Source organism: Brassica rapa, chromosome A02, assembly GCF_000309985.2.
Source record: "Brassica rapa cultivar Chiifu-401-42 chromosome A02, CAAS_Brap_v3.01, whole genome shotgun sequence".
Classification (NCBI taxonomy): Eukaryota; Viridiplantae; Streptophyta; class Magnoliopsida; order Brassicales; family Brassicaceae; genus Brassica; species Brassica rapa.
Genome location: NC_024796.2, coordinates 27,656,351 through 27,673,378, shown reverse-complemented (window position 1 = coordinate 27,673,378; position 17,028 = coordinate 27,656,351). Strand labels below are relative to the sequence as shown.

At 33.1% G+C, this 17,028-nt stretch overlaps 3 protein-coding genes across 3 annotated transcripts; 2 read left to right on the top strand and 1 right to left on the bottom strand.

The window, feature by feature from the left end:
- Positions 1 to 936: 936 nt before the first annotated feature.
- On the bottom strand, positions 937 to 2,354 carry LOC103854548 (chalcone synthase). The gene is made up of 2 exons (XM_009131491.3): positions 2,113 to 2,354; positions 937 to 2,028 (listed from the first exon to the last, which is right to left on the bottom strand). The coding sequence occupies exons 1-2, from the start codon at positions 2,300 to 2,302 to the stop codon at positions 1,034 to 1,036; spliced, it is 1,185 nt and encodes a 394-aa protein (XP_009129739.1). The 5' UTR covers positions 2,303 to 2,354; the 3' UTR covers positions 937 to 1,033.
- A 7,554-nt stretch (positions 2,355 to 9,908) lies between these two features.
- On the top strand, positions 9,909 to 12,125 carry LOC103854547 (GTP cyclohydrolase 1-like). The gene is made up of 2 exons (XM_009131490.3): positions 9,909 to 10,757; positions 10,835 to 12,125. Exons 1-2 carry the CDS (start codon positions 10,556 to 10,558, stop codon positions 11,902 to 11,904), a joined length of 1,272 nt encoding a protein of 423 aa, XP_009129738.1. The 5' UTR covers positions 9,909 to 10,555; the 3' UTR covers positions 11,905 to 12,125.
- A 1,394-nt stretch (positions 12,126 to 13,519) lies between these two features.
- LOC103854545 (peptidyl-prolyl cis-trans isomerase FKBP15-2) lies at positions 13,520 to 15,059 on the top strand. Its single transcript, XM_009131489.3, has 6 exons — positions 13,520 to 13,700; positions 13,844 to 13,893; positions 14,134 to 14,196; positions 14,279 to 14,369; positions 14,466 to 14,570; positions 14,681 to 15,059. Exons 1-6 carry the CDS (start codon positions 13,625 to 13,627, stop codon positions 14,797 to 14,799), a joined length of 504 nt encoding a protein of 167 aa, XP_009129737.2. The 5' UTR covers positions 13,520 to 13,624; the 3' UTR covers positions 14,800 to 15,059.
- The last annotated feature ends 1,969 nt before the right edge of the window (positions 15,060 to 17,028 follow it).

Here is a 17,028-nt window from a genome sequence, read left to right as displayed (position 1 = left end):
AAAATATGTGAATAGTAAAAATAAGGGATTCCATTTAATGCATATGGTATAGAAATACGAGAGCTTTGTAAATTATATAGTTTGGCAGTTTGAAGAGTGAAAAAATAATAATATTTCTCAATCATTAAATAAAATAGAACACAATAAACATTATATTATTTATTAATGAATACTGCGAAGAAGAGAAATTTTGAGACCGAAGGGTACGCCATCATGTTCCGTTTCATTGAAAATATATAGAAATACAACAGGAGTCTATATATTAAATAGTATAATAGTCTTACATAAATAGTTACATTTACGCAAATAATACTATTTTGGTCAATTTTTTTTTAGTTACTAATTATAAAATTTTATCTTGTTGGAAATGGAGATGAAGATCTTGGAAGCTTTGAACTTCTATCTTGTTGTATTCCACCCATATCGATCTCTCCCTGAGTGATTCTTTTGCATATCTTTGGTTAAGAGATCTTCCAAATCAACTAGACACTCACTATGGATTCGTTTTGATTCTTTTTTCTTTGCTTTACAGGTTCTTGCAGGATTCTGGACTCAATGACACAAGTATGTCCTATTTAACTTGGTAAGTATCCAAAACTTTTGTCCTTTAGTTAAGCTAAAATGGCCTCTTGATGCTTATAATGTTTTGTGGAAAACTATAGGGTCTTGTCAACGACACTTACAGAATGGACCTCATCCTTACACACCCACCTTATCTCATCACGCTCGCTTGCATTTACATTGCTTTTGCTTACAAAGAGAAAGACATAAGGACATGGTTTGAAGAGCTCTCTGTCCATAAGGGTTTTGATTTGTCTATGTTTTTGTTCCTCTTGAGAAAAAATATGTTTTGCCAGCAGATTCTGTCATGAGATCACTTCGTGTGTTGTACATTGGTTTTGGTTCAAGCATGTCTTGACTATGCACAATATGAAGTGGTGGCAAATTAGCTAAAATATAGAAATAATTGAGTTGCAAACAGAAAACATAATAGAATCATTCATCTCAGTAATATAGGAAGAAAGTGTTCTGTTCAGAGAGGAACACTGTGTAAGACCACTGTCTCTACAGTGAGACCAGGTCCAAAACCAAACAAGACACCCCACTCCAACCCTTCTCCTGTTGTCTCTGCACCATCCTCTACCGCCTTCCTCCTCATCTCGTCAAGTATGAAGAAGACACAGGCACTAGACATGTTTCCATACTCGCTGAGGACATGACGAGTGGCCTTCATCTTCTCTGGCTTCAGTCCTAGCTTTATCTCAACTTGGTCCAAGATCGCAGGGCCTCCAGGGTGAGCTATCCAGAAGAGAGAGTTCCAGTCACTTATCCCAAGCGGTTTAAACGCTTCTTCAAGACACTTCTCAATGTTCTTTGAGATGAGACCGGGGACAGTCTTTAAGAGATGGAAGGTGAGTCCCACCTCCTTCAGATGTCCTTCTATGGCTCCTTGAGAGTCAGGAAGAATGGTCTGTGCAGCAGACACCATCTCAAAGATTGGTTTCTCTCCCACAGAGGTGTCAGGGTCTGAACCCACAATGAGTGCAGCCGCGCCGTCACCAAAAAGGGACTGTCCAACAAGGGAATCCAGGTGGGTCTCAGAGGGCCCACGGAAGGTGACTACTGTAATCTCAGAGCAGACAATAAGTACTCTAGCGCCGCGGTTGTTCTCAGCTATGTCCTTAGCCACACGAAGGACAGTCCCACCAGCGTAGCAGCCTTGATGGTACATCATGACACGCTTAACAGAAGGACACAGACCAAGGAGTTTGATGAGCTGGTAGTCAGCACCAGGCATGTCCACACCAGAGGTGGTGCAGAAGACTAGATGAGTGATCTTGGACTTGGGCTGGCCCCACTCCGTGATGGCCTTCACTGCAGCCTCTTTGCCTAGCTTAGGGACCTCGGCCACCAAGATGTCCTGCCTAACGTCCAAGGAAGGAGCCATGAAGGCGCATACGTTGGGGTTGTCCTTGAGAAACTCTTCAGTCAAGTGCATGTAACGTTTCTTTATCATTGATTTGTCGCCTATGATAGATAATAGATAAAGTTTATGAGTAAATGTGAATGAATATAATATAAATGTGTGGCAGAATGAAAATGAAGACGTACACATGCGCTTGAACTTCTCCTTGAGGTCGGTCATGTGTTCACTGTTGGTGATGCGGAAGTAGTAGTCTGGATACTCTGCTTGGATCACTTGGTTTGGAGGGTTGGCAGTGCCTATGGCCAAGATGCTTGCTGGTCCATCACCTCTTTGTGCCTTTCTGATCTCATCCAAGGACAAGGCACCCATCACCATTGTAATACTGATACCAGTTTGGTTTGATTGGAGATTGATGTTTTGGTTATGTGTACTATGCAATATTTATAGTAGTGGAAAGCGGAGTAATCTATAATAATCTAGAGATTATGCAAATTTAATAAGGAGAAGTGAGAAAGGTGTGAGTCAGGTAACTGTTATGTTTTATTTATATATTTTTTGGGCAGCAAAGCCTGTTTATTGCTGTTTGAAATCTAAAGTATTTCAATAAAATCATAAGAAATATTTATGATTAAAAAATTCTATGGAGATTCAAAATCTCTGCTTATTTATTGATTTATTTTAAGATCTACTCTATTAATTTAGATTCTTCTGTTTTATTTACTTATTAAAAGATTGTCATTTAAATTTTAAATGGTCCAACAAAATATGTAACTGTATTTGGAGCATTATAAATACTTTATTATAAATCAGTTACTAAAATGATTCTATGTTATGTACGAATTTTTTATATTTAGTGATTCCAATTGAGTAACAATCGTAATTCATTCATGTATTTCTATACTTAGGGGTGATTGGTTGGACTTTATCTCCATACTTTAGCTTTTTTTTATATTTTTAAATCACTAAATTTTACCAATCATGTTGTAACTTTACTTTTAAAAATTAAAGTCTACATCAAGTTTTTATTTAGTTTTACCAATCATGTTTTAGTTTTATTTTTAAAGGTACAACAAAAAAAATAAAGCAAAACTTTTTCTTATGTATTTTAGGCAAAAACTCTACATCTTCTTTTTATAGGCTGTAGAATCTGTAAATGAAAAAAATAAATAAATTATATAATCATAATCAAAACTTTTATAAATATTTTAATTTTGAATTTGAGTGTTTTTAAATTATTAAGATATTTAAATAATATAAATATTATTTACATATCACATTTTAAATTACAATTAATTTTGATAATTTATTAAAAAAATATTAATATAAATTATTTTAATTGATATAAAATAATAATTTTATATATACACCACATATTTCATATATTTTATTTTAAAATATCTACCGCCTACAGCTTACAGCTACAACAAATTTAATTACAGCAAAAGTCTCTAAAGAAAAAGTCTACAGTAACAACTTTACAGCTACAACCGATTTATCTACAGCTAAACATCTACAGCTAAATTTTTAAAGCCACAGTCGAACCAATCATCACCCATATGTTTTTTTTTTCTATACCATGTTGCATCTACATTTCGCATGATTTCATAAGTGATAAAAGTAAAGATGAGATGTCAAAAAGGTAAACAATTTACCTTAATAAATCATCATGTATATACCATATGTATATAGTATAGGGTATAATATATATTTTCTTATTAGGTATAATGTAAAGATTGTTGATGTCTTAGTCGATGATCAGTGGAGATTTCGGAACTCAAGGGATAGCAGTATAAAGCAAGTGCTTGCGCAGATAAAGGCAAAATTGATGTTATTGACGCCACATGTGGATGATGGTGTGAAATGGAAGCAAAGAGATGTAGAGTATGGATCAGAATTCTCAGCTTATAGCACTTGGGACATGGTGCGCGTCCAAAATACTAAGTTTCCCTGGGCAAAGCTGATTTGGTTTAAACACGGGGTGCCGCGATATGCTTTTATAACATGGTTAGCTGTTAAAGATCGACTCAATACTGGCTCCAGAATGCGAACTTGGAGAGTAATACAGGGCTGCACTTTCTGCGGAGAACCGGAGGAATCAAGAGACCATTTGTTTTTTTGCTTGCCCATATACATATGGCTTATGGGTTCAGATTATTGGATCTTTACTCCGACCGGCGCCATCACCTGACTGGAATGAAATTTTGGCTCGCATTCTCCACTTAGCACATGACAGGCTTGTTTCTATTCTCCTGAGGCTAGCATTACAAGTTACTATATATTACATTTGGCGGGAACGTAACGAAAGACGACACACACAGCGGAGTAGACCAGCAAACCAGCTTGCCAAGGTGATAGAGAAGACTATAAAACAGAGGATTATGTCAACTCGATACTACGAGAAGAGAGGATTAACGAGACTGATGCAGCGATGGTTTGAGACCCATATTGGGTAAGGACAGAGGCAAAGAGCAAAGTTTTTTGAGTTTCTAGATTCATTTTGTACATAACTATTCTTTTCCATGATGATCAATAAATTTAACATTTCATAAAAAAAAACATAGATTTATTGTATCATTTCAAAAATTATTATTAAAATTTAAATATTGACTAAATAATTCACTAAGAATAACATATAAGGACAATTCTCTTAAATAGATCATTTTATAAATATCTATATATATTTTTATCGCTATTTTGATCTTTGGACGTTAGATTTGTGACAAAAACTTTTTTAGGATTATTTTAAGGAATTTTTCAAGATTTAATTGTGCAAATAATGTGATTTAAAAAAAATGGTGTTATGTTAGACTAATACTCCAAAATCAAAATTAAAGTTCGAGAAAGAAATACTGAATTCACCTCTATCCAAAATTAACATTATAGATCAAAAACAAAAATTAGACTAAAAAAAGATCGAGAACCAAATACTTAGCATTCAACTTCAAACTAAAAGCGATTTTCATCATGTAACTAAATATATACTTAACAAAATATATTTCAACTACAATCTTGCTTACATCTTCATTAAAAGAACCACAGTTTTGAAGAATATAAAATTTAATCAATTTGAATAAAATTTGCAGTTTGGTAGAGCAAAAGAAAAAACTGTATTCTATTTATTTTTCACCAGTGTTACAAAAAAAAAAAAAAAAAAAAATTATTTTTCACCAATCTTTTTCTGGCATTATTTTTGTAAATTTACTATGGTGCAATAATTGTTATTATTAATATAATTATCACTTAAAGTTATGTGATATTATAATAGTTTGTATTAAGCTTTTTTCCTAAAATTTTCCATAAATTTAAGTATATTTTCATTCATATGCATTTTTCATTAAAAAATTACTACAATGTTGTATTACATAATCTTATTTAATAATCAAAAAAATTTATAAAATATTTCTACCACACAATTTTTTTTTTTTTTATAAATTAAAGAATCCAATAGTTAAACCAAAAATTTTACGATCTAATATTGTTATTCTACCAAATCCGATTTCCAGAACTTTTATATATATCACAATTTTTTTAAAAAAAATAACACAGTTCAATGCATAAACATCAACTAATAACAGTTTCGTCGAATGTTCATCTGATATCCTACTATATAAAAGGGACTAAATTCAAAGCTTTTGAGACTATCCACCTCAGCCAAAATATTCTCATCCAAAAAGAATTAGAAATAAATGTCATTTATAAGATAATTAACTAACATACAACTTTTGATATTTTTAGAAATTTCAAATTTGTAACTACTAATTTATTAATAGAATCATATATCTATATTGAATTATGTTCTATTTTTAATCGTTAAACTTTAAGGGTAAATAAATTATTAATTTATAATATATATAGTTTATAACTTTATATTGTAGTTATAAATAAAGAGAAAATAATCGGGGAAGGTGAAGAAGCTCATGTAAAATTATGTAATTAAAATGATAAAATGGTGAGTATCATGACGTGAATCTAAGAAAATTTGTTGTACAAATTATGGTGCTTTCATCGTCCACTATAATGATTTAAAATAAAATACATATTCACATAAATAAATCAATATTTGTTATTTTTTTGGTAAGATGCTAAGATTATCAATTTTTGAAAGGTTACACTATTGTTTTTAAACAACTTATTACAGCAAGGAAACAAAAACAACCAACAACAACTCAAGGTAAAAAAAGCCTTAAGGAAGTCTTATACAAGAAAGATAAAAAGAAGTAGAGAAGAAGAGAAAGAAGAACTTGCCGGGTAAGAGAGGAGACAGTCACGCATCATACGGTCGAGAGAGGCAAGGATGACTGATGAAGGTGAGGAAACAGCTGTGAACACACGAGCATTACGCTCTTTCCACAGCAGGTAGATGGCTGACTGAAAGTAGAGCTTGATGACTGGAGTAGCATGCATATCTGCATTGACGCGAGGTTGATTGATCCAGGCTGCAACAGAGTGTAGATCAGCCGGAGAAGAAATCCAAACTTCAGCAGCAAATCTAAACTTGTGCCAATATTTGTTGTTGATAGTGTTTATATTCTTTTCTAACATTAGTATCTATATTTTTTAGTAAACTGATCCAAAGAGATTAATTTGTGGAGCTAACCAAATGAGGATTATAGTATTTACTTTGAAAAAAGTAATAGGTTGAATGATAGATGACGTGCGTGCTTTTTCATATGAAAATCTGCATATATATTAAAATCATAAGATTTGAATCATAGAGAAAATATAGTGTATATGACTGAAGTTGGTCCATTCTGAAACTAAAGATGGCTAAAATTCTTCTTTGTCAAAATGCATAGATGTGAATCTTATATGAATAGAGTTTTTCATTGCTTATAACAGTGTAATAAACTCCGTGTGTAAAGGAGAAAAAATGTTATATAAGTGAAAACAAAAATTATGATTTTTTTTCTTGTGCCTATAGGCTCTTCGCAATTTGAAGAAGAAAGAACATATTGTGTGAAAATCTTTGGCTCAGTCAAATTTTATCCAGTTGTTTATAAAACGGTTGTTATATGATTCATGTAATTTTTCAGTGTTGATTTAAAAGTCCAAAAAACCCATCTATACTGACTTTTTGATATTTTTTTCTGTGATTTGAATTTAAAAAAGGATAAAACTTTCGATAAGTTATGTAAACTCAGAACAAGTATTTAGCTTCAGAAAACATTTACATGTTTCAAACTTATAATATAAACATATATAATGTTTAAAATTATGCATATAAAACCTGTGTAAAATGTTTCTCTTCTTTAATGTGTTAATCGTACTATATATAACATTATTTTAAAATATCAAAAAGTTTATATCACATACAAAAAACCATCAATAAAAAATATAATTCTTCATCTACAACAAGAAAAATGAAAAATTATAAACATATAAATTTAAATTAAGAAAAAATAACATTGGAAAAATAAGAAGTTAATGTAAAATAAAAAAACCGACAAATAATATTATAAATAAAATAAATTTATAAGACACAATCCGCGCGAAGCGCGGAAAAAATCCTACTATATAAAAGGGACTAAATTCAAAGCTTTTGAGACTATCCACCTCAGCCAAAATATTCTCATCCAAAAAGAATTAGAAATAAATGTCATTTATAAGATAATTAACTAACATACAACTTTTGATATTTTTAGAAATTTCAAATTTGTAAATACTAATTTATTAATAGAATCATATATCTATATTGAATTATGTTCTATTTTTAATCGTTAAACTTTAAGGGTAAATAAATTATTAATTTATAATATATATAGTTTATAACTTTATATTGTAGTTATAAATAAAGAGAAAATAATCGGGGAAGGTGAAGAAGCTCATGTAAAATTATGTAATTAAAATGATAAAATGGTGAGTATCATGACGTGAATCTAAGAAAATTTGTTGTACAAATTATGGTGCTTTCTTCGTCCACTATAATGATTTAAAATAAAATACATATTCACATAAATAAATCAATATTTGTTATTTTTTTGGTAAGATGCTAAGATTATCAATTTTTGAAAGGTTACACTATTGTTTTTAAACAACTTATTACATCAAGGAAACAAAAACAACCAACAACAACTCAAGGTAAAAAAAGCCTTAAGGAAGTCTTATACAAGAAAGATAAAAAGAAGTAGAGAAGAAGAGAAAGAAGAACTTGCCGGATAAGAGAGGAGACAATCACGCATCATACGGTCGAGAGAGGCAAGGATGACTGATGAAGGTGAGGAAACAGCTGTGAACACACGAGCATTACGCTCTTTCCACAGCAGGTAGATGGCTGACTGAAAGTAGAGCTTGATGACTGGAGTAGCATGCGTATCTGCATTGACGCGAGGTTGATTGATCCAGGCTGCAACAGAGTGTAGATCAGCCGGAGAAGAAATCCAAACTTCAGCAGCAAATCTAAACTTGTGCCAATATTTGTTGTTGATAGTGTTTATATTCTTTTCTAACATTAGTATCTATATTTTCTAGTAAACTGATCCAAAGAGATTAATTTGTGGAGCTAACCAAATGAGGATTATAGTATTTACTTTGAAAAAAGTAATATGTTGAATGATAGATGACGTGCGTGCTTTTTCATATGAAAATCTGCACATATATTAAAATCATAAGATTTGAATCATAGAGAAAATATAGTGTATATGACTGAAGTTGGTCCATTCTGAAACTAAAGATGGCTAAAATTCTTCTTTGTCAAAATGCATAGATGTGAATCTTATATGAATAGAATTTTTCATTGCTTATAACAGTGTAATAAACTCCGTGTGTAAAGGAGAAAAAATGTTATATAAGTGAAAACAAAAATTATGATTTTTTTTCTTGTGCCTATAGGCTCTTCGCAATTTGAAGAAGAAAGAACATATTGTGTAAAAATCTTTGGCTCGGTCAAATTTTATCCAGTTGTTTATAAAACGGTTGTTATCTGATTCATGTAATTTTTCAGTGTTGATTTAAAAGCCCAAAAAACCCATCTATACTGACTTTTTGATATTTTTTTCTGTGATTTGAATTTAAAAAAGGATAAAACTTTCGATAAGTTATGTAAACTCAGAACAAGTATTTAGCTTCAGAAAACATTTACATGTTTCAAACTTATAATATAAACATATATAATGTTTAAAATTATGCATATAAAACCTGTGTAAAATGTGCGTGAATATGTTTCTCTTCTTTAATGTGTTAATCGTACTATATATAACATTATTTTAAAATATCAAAAAGTTTATATCACATACAAAAAACCATCAATAAAAAATATAATTCTTCATCTACAACAAGAAAAATGAAAAATTATAAACATATAAATTTAAATTAAGAAAAAATAACATTGGAAAAATAAGAAGTTAATGTAAAATAAAAAAATCGACAAATAATATTATAAATAAAATAAATTTATAAGACACAATCCGCGCGAAGCGCGGAAAAAATCTCTAGTTTTAATAATGTCGACTTCCAAATCTATTTTATACAAAATCTGGGCATTTTATTAATAAATAGGTTTAAAATATTTCCAAAATCTTGGCATTACTGATATATTATTTTTGTATTAAATATTCATCTTAAATATTTTAATAAGTTATGATATGTAAATTCTTATCTAATAACACTTCAGGTTTTCACCCAAATCGAAACATAAAGGCTTCTCAGACGCTATTTTGAAATTCGTCGGGAATTGAAAGGGATCACACTTTGTTTAGCTATGTTTTCGATCTTCTTTGTCATCTCTTTTGTTCCTCATAATATTCACTTGTTAATGATGTTGAATGTTGATTTAGAAACCTTTCCTTAGACAACCCATTATTATCTCAAACGCGGTTACAAGTTTTCTATCTATATAATGAACACGAAAATATAATAGGTCGCATGCAACCCTCTAAATCATCTAGAGTCTTTCCCTTCCATAGCCTTAACTTAATATTTTACTCCAACCGTAACTTAATCTGCAATCTTTTCGGTTTTGAGCTAAACCATGACCTTTTACCTTGGCCAGAGTCTTTATTATACTCCCTCCGTTTTTTAATATAAGTCGTTTTGGAACTATACACGTAGATTAAGAAATCATTAATTTTTTATATTTTCTAAATAAAAACATCATTAATTATTTACCTAACCACAAATCAACCAATAATAAAATAGAAGGTATATTATCATTGGTCATATAACATTAAGTGTTAATAAATTTTACATAGAAAACCGAAAACGTCGTATAATTTGGAACATAAAAATTCTTCTAAAACAACTTATATAAAAAAGCGGAGGGAGTATTTATTAAAATGTTTTTCAAGGAATTTCTTTCTTTCACAGTATGAATCCAAACACAGAGAGAGATAGAGAGAGAGTGTTCGAACTAGGGTTGGGTAAGAAAAAGAGTAAAGGGAGAGAGAGGGGACAAAGAAAGGTCTTCGCCGCCATTACGTTCAAAAAAGGAAACTTTCTTTTTGCTGATGGTGATAGGCTAAACCCTCTCAGATCCATCAAACTGACTTAACGAATCCACACATTCCTGAACGGATCAACCTCGACCCCACCACTCGCCTTCTCTCTCCCTTACACACCTTCCGCATATTATCCAAAAACACAGAGAGTTTTAGACAAGAGATTCTTTGTAATTAGAGTCTTCACAGAGTATCAATGAACACATTCGATAAAGAGCATTTCAATGTGGAGGTGAAAAACGGTTGCTTTGATCTTCCTTTCGAGTTACAACCAGAGACCATAGCGATCCAAGAAGCTGTCAAAGTCATACTAAAAGGTCTTGGCGAAGATATCAATCGTGAAGGCATTAAAAAGACTCCCTTTCGTGTCGCAAAGGCTCTCCGACAAGGAACCAGAGGTATATCTATATATGATTTGTCTTAAAGTTTAGTTTTTTCTTTGTGGGTTTTGATTAATAATGTTCTTTTATCTCAGGTTATAAGCAAAAAGTAAAGGACTTTGTACAGAGTGCTCTGTTTCCAGAAACAGGGTTAGACGATGGGCAAGCAGGAGGAGTTGGTGGTCTCGTTGTGATCCGAGACCTTGATCATTACTCTTACTGTGAATCTTGTTTGCTTCCTTTTAAAGTCAAGTGTCATGTAGGATACGTCCCTTCTGGGGGACGCGTTCTTGGCCTAAGTAAGTTCTCTAGAGTCGCCGACGTTTTTGCTAAGCGGCTTCAAGAGCCTCAGCGTTTAGCTGAGGAGATATGTTCGGGTCTGCAGCGTTGGGTGGAACCATCTGGTGTCGCTGTTGTTCTCCAATGCTCGCATCCCCACTACGATGGTTTTGTGGAGGCAACGGTTACCTCCGGTTCAGGGGGTTTTGAGGATGAAAGTTCGGAGCTTTGGTGTGAGTTTCTGAGTCTTTTGAAGTTCAAACTGCGTAGAGATGTCTCTGTGGGAGGCTGGTGCCCGTTTGTTATTGAGAACTCATCCAAAGAAGCAGACTCGGGAATGGTTTCTGCGGTAGTCTCTATTCTGAAAGCTTTAGGAGAAGATCCCTCAAGGAAAGAGCTAGTTTCCACACCGACTCGGTTTCTAAAATGGATGATGAAGTTTCAGAACGTTAACTTTGAGATGAAACTGAACAGATTTGACTGCAAACTCGAGGAGAGAAGATTGTGTTGTGAGATGAATATCAAGTTTTGGTCAATGTGTGAGCATCATTTGCTTCCTTTCTATGGAGTTGTGCATATTGGCTACTTCTGTGGTGATGATGAGCACAACAAAGCTGTTGAGAGGTCGTTGGTGGAGTCTATTGTAAAGTTTTATGGGTTTAAGCTCCAAGTGCAAGAGAGGATGACTCGGCAAATAGCGGAGACATTGTCACCACAGGTTAATGGTGATATAATTGTGGTGGCGGAAGCTGAGCATACTTGTATGATCTCTAGGGGGATTGAGAAGTTTGGGAGTAGCACAGCTACAGTTGCGGTTTTAGGTCGGTTTTCGAGTGACCTTTCTGCAAGAACCAAGTTCCTAGAGAGTATTCAGAAAACAAAATAGAAGATGCATATTGTTTCTCACAGGATTAGATAGATCTTTAGAATTGGGGATCAAGACCGATCAGTGTTCCATGTTTGTTGTCTTCTTATGGTTCTGACTTGTTTCTTTTTTCTACCATTGTTTTTGTGTTCTGATTTCTCATGCCTAAGTGTGTTTGGCTTTGAAATATATTTGTTACGTTCTTCTGATTATGATACCTAAATTACATCTTGAAATTCGTATAGTACTGGTGTGAGAGCAGTGGTAGAAGCTTACAGGATTTCTTGGGCGTACTCCACGGCTTAAACGTATTAGGACCAGCAAAACGGTGTAACATAACCCAATGTCTTGTAAGAAAAGAAAAAGGGTCTCTCACTAACTCTCTTGTTAATTGGATTTTTTTTTTTTAACTCAACGACAACTTTTTCATTAACCAAGGTTTAGAAACATACAAATTGTGACCACAATGCCTCAATAGAGGCTTTAACCACATGTGATCTACTGGATGAAGACATAGTATCACCTAGGTTCACTCATTTGGGGCCTAAATTGCCTTTTTGGGCAAACCCATCTTTACCAAACATGGTGAAAATTGGCTGTTTCTTCAACCACTCTAATGAAAGGACATTACCACTACTAGAAGCTAAAATCTAAAGCAAGAATTCAGATAAGAACAGGTTGGAGATCACCATTTGATTGGAGTTAGGCCCTTGGATCATACCAGCTCAACACCGAGCTGGTATGATCCAAACAAAGTAGATACAAACACATTCTGCACACCACGCTGGGTATGGATCTAGGGTGACATTAGCATAACATCATTCACACTCCACCTTAACACACACGAAACCGGTACAAGACGCACTCTTATCTCTGAAAATTTGTACAAGATCAACTCATCAACATGTCATACGGGCATTTGGGTATTCATTCGATTCTGATTCGGATCTATTCGGGTTTCGGATTTTCGAGGTTAAAAATGTTAGTTTCATTCGAGTATTTATATATTTCAGTTTGGTTCGGTTTAGATTTTGCGGGTTCGGATAGCCCGTTTAAATTATTTTTAAAATTTTAAAATTTATAGATATTTTATATTTCTCAAAATATAAAAATAATAAATTACATAAAAATTTGAATAGGGTATGCCAAAATACTTAGATTTAACATACAAATCGGTTTGATATGAATATTTGCATAGATAATCAATAGATATTTTAAATACTTTTTATGTTTTGAGTATTGTTTAGTTATTTAAGATATTTATTTTTGGAAAATTTCAAAATATATCATATATATTTTGGATACTTTTTATATACTATATGTAAAAATAATTAATATATTTAAATCTATAAATTTATTTCGGATATATTCGCATATCCGAAATATTTCAGTTCGGATCGGGTTCGGTTTCGATTTTTTATATACCAAAATTTTGAACTCATTCGGATATTTAAAAGTATTTGGTTTGGATTTGATATTAGTTCGGTACTTCACCAGTACTACGGAAGTGATTGGTCGAAATATAACTGTTAAAAATTAACTAAAGTCACTTCCTACAGTCCAACCAATCACCCGTACATTTATGAAAAGATGGATGGTAAGGGGATAATAAATCAATAGTAAATGATAGGCCCATTATACATAGGCCCATATATTATGGTCAAGTGAGATTGCCTGTACTCGATCTTCTCTGAGCTAAGAGAAAACAAAATAACGGAGACGAAAAGAGTGTGAAGCGGCGATGTTGGCGAAGAGCAAGATGTGTCTCCCCCGTTACTCCCTTTTCTTGATCTTCTTCTCTCTCATTTCCTTCCAAGGTTCTTCTTATTGCACCTTATTCCGATCCTCATTATACGAATTGCTACAGCATGATCTTTTTTTGTCAATCTAATTACATGTCTCCTGTTTAATGATTTGTATTTGGATCTGTTTGTTTTTCGTGTTTTGTCATCATCTATAGGTTTCGCAAAGAAGACAGGAGATGTGTCTGAATTGCAGATCGGAGTTAAGGTAAAATGAGCGATCTGTTTTCTATGTTGTTGTTAAAGCTCGATTGTAGTGTGTTATAGATATATGTTATTTTTTTTGATGTAATAGTAATGTTTGTAGATTTAACACCTTTCTCATCTATAAATGTGAAGCGCTTCTTGATTGTAAATTTGTAATCTTTGTTTCGGAGACGACGCTAAGGAGAGTTTGATCCTTTGATTCTTACCACCTTCACTTGTTTGTTTTTTTGTTTCCTCGCAGTTTAAGCCAAAAACGTGTGAATTTAAAGCTCACAAGGGTGATAGGATCAAGGTGCACTACAGGGTAAGTTTGACCACATCTTACCATGAAATTCATCATAAGGCGCTCTTGTTGCTGTTGTGTAACTTAGTGTTTAATGTGGCAGGGGAAACTTACTGATGGAACTGTATTCGATTCGAGCTTTGAGAGGGGTGATCCGTTCGAGTTTGAACTAGGAAGTGGTCAGGTTATCGAAGGTTGGTGTGCTTGGTTTGCTTTCGGATTTTAAAATTCTCTCTCTTCTTTTGTTGCATTCTCATAAGAGTTCCTCGGGATGGTAATAATTGTTGCAGGTTGGGATCAAGGATTGCTAGGTGCGTGTGTAGGAGAGAAGAGGAAGTTAAAGATACCTGCTAAACTTGGATATGGGGAACAAGGCTCTCCTCCAACTATCCCCGGTATATAAAAAACACCTTTCTCATCTATAAAAGTGTTTTTGGAATGTGTATTGTCATGTTTGTGAAGAATACAGACTTAATAACTAATAAAACAAACTTGCAAACTTCAGGTGGTGCAACACTGATATTTGATACTGAGCTTATTGCGGTGAATGGAAAACCAACTGTTGGAAAAGAAGAAGATGAAGACGAAGACGAAGACGACACATCTGGAGATGACGAACTGTAACTGGATCTCCATGAATGAAACGAAGTTCTATGGGCCTTTTTTTCGTTCTTTGGATGCTTTAGTTTGGCTTCTTCCTTATAAATTGTTATTCCTTAAATGTTAACGACTTCATTTCGGTTTGGCTTTTGGTGTTAGTTATAGACCAAAAAAAAGAACAACTGAAATTAGGCGCCAAATACTTTCAAATAAGAACAGAAAGTAGTTTTAAAAGAATAGTTGATGTGTAAAAAAACGTATAGAGACCTTTGTTGAACTGATAATTATTCTTGTTTGTACTGAAAAGTAAGCACAAGCTATCAGTATTGACTCCATTGCCAAGGCATGAGTCTAAATCACTTTGGAGAATCACATTGGACCAAAGAAGTAATTAGAGTTTTCTGTTTACACCATTTGTAAACAACCTTGGTGTGTGCAACTGTTTTATATGAGTTTGCTCTTATAATAAAACAGACCTTGTAGTGACATTACAGTTCAAAACAATGCACAAGGCTTGTCTTTTATATTTATCCCATAATCTCTATGTATCTAAAGACCCTTGAACCTAAAGACATAAATACAGCAATGTAAATGAAACGGGTCCACTGGTTTGATATTCATTGCAAGATAACAATTAAGTAAGTGCCATGGCACAGTCTATGGTTCCAGTAAGTATTGTGCTCTTAGTGCATTTTGAATTTTTTTTTTAAAACGACTAATGAAGCTCTTATGTATTTATATATCTTGCAATTAAAATATATGTATGTGATAGTTTGATGATGGTTTGGACCTAGTTTTATGGTGATTGGTTGACTATCAAAAGTAGTGTATCTAACCAAACATTTCAACGAGACGTTTTATTTTCAAGATATTGTTTGGTCACCAAAGCTATAGAAAATCTTCCAATAAATCTTAAGAAAATGTATAGTAGGCTATAATGTATTATTAAAAGGAAAGGACCATGATTATAGCTTTGTAAAATATTCCAAAACAAAAAAGGCCTTTGTTCAACGTTACACTAAGGGTCTGACTGGTTCAAACGCAGCGGTTGCGGTTGCGGACGTTTGCGGATGCGGGTGATTGCGGTTTCTAGCGGTTTTAAGAGATTTGTACGACTGGTTCTGCGGTTAGAAATTGGTGCGTTTGCGGGATACTTATGATTGGTTAACTACTAGATACAACAGCGGTTAAATAATAAATTAACAATATTTACATTTTATATAATTATAAAAATATCAAAAATCATAATATTATAATAAATATATAAATTATATTTTCAAAGTTATAGTTTTAAATTTTTAAAATTATAGAAAATATTTTTATTTTAAAATTTTATAATATTAATTAAAATATCATAGATATATTTTAGTATTTTTATAATTTCATTTTTAAAAATTTATTGAATATTTTTATTTTTGTATTTATATGGTTTTTAAAAAAAAGAAAAAAAATTATCCTCCCGCAACCGCCCGCAACCGCAAACGCTAGCTGGAACCAGCTTTTGAATTTAAGAGGTTCGGAGCGGTTTGAAGCGATTTATAGCGGCTTGTATGATTGTTTCGAAACGCTGTCAACCGCTACCAACCGCAAAAGCTGTGTTTGCGGGTGGTAGCGGGGAAACCAGTCGAGCTCTAAGTGATGAGCCAATATGTAACATCTTAGTGATAAAAAAAAGCATGTCACATGCATGAAGATTGTCACTACTCCTAACAATTTTTAACATCGTTCAAATTTCCGAGTTAGATGCAATACTCTTCGATAGTAGAATGTAGTCCTGCGATTCCGAACCGAACCGAACGGTCCGAACCGAACCGAACCGAGGATTGTGTAATTCGGTTACCGTTCGGTTAGGATGGAGAAACCGATCGGCAGAAGTTCAAATTAACTTCGGTTATTGCGTCGGTTCGGTTCGGATCACTGATTCCGATCGGTTATCCGAAAATTAACCTAACATGTATATACCTTTAATCTAATTATCGGCTAAACATACTATCTTAACCTAATCTCCTTTCTCTTTCTCTCAAACCCGAGCCTCCATCTTCTTCGTCGATTCTGAAACCCTAGGAATATCATCTTCTTTGTTTGATTCTGACCACAAGGTATGTTCTTCCTCTTGTTTATCAAGTTCTTGTCGATTTTCAGTTTAAGATTGGAGGTGAAATTCTGATTTAGCGTTTCTCTGGAAATAGATGGGTTTAAAAGTATAAAGTTTTAAACTTTTACTGTCTTATGATGAGTTCTTTTATTAGAGTT

Excerpts from the sequence above, each read along its gene's own strand:
- LOC103854548 (XM_009131491.3), bottom strand. The coding sequence starts at position 2,302 with ATGGTGATGGGTGCCTTGTCCTTGGATGAGATCAGAAAGGCACAAAGA. Across the intron at positions 2,029-2,112 it reads GGAGAAGTTCAAGCGCATGT|GCGACAAATCAATGATAAAG; the intron begins GTACGTCTTCAT and ends TATCTATCATAG.
- LOC103854547 (XM_009131490.3), top strand. The coding sequence starts at position 10,556 with ATGAACACATTCGATAAAGAGCATTTCAATGTGGAGGTGAAAAACGGT. Across the intron at positions 10,758-10,834 it reads TCTCCGACAAGGAACCAGAG|GTTATAAGCAAAAAGTAAAG; the intron begins GTATATCTATAT and ends CTTTTATCTCAG.
- LOC103854545 (XM_009131489.3), top strand. The coding sequence starts at position 13,625 with ATGTTGGCGAAGAGCAAGATGTGTCTCCCCCGTTACTCCCTTTTCTTG. Across the intron at positions 13,701-13,843 it reads CTCTCTCATTTCCTTCCAAG|GTTTCGCAAAGAAGACAGGA; the intron begins GTTCTTCTTATT and ends CATCATCTATAG. Across the intron at positions 13,894-14,133 it reads AATTGCAGATCGGAGTTAAG|TTTAAGCCAAAAACGTGTGA; the intron begins GTAAAATGAGCG and ends GTTTCCTCGCAG.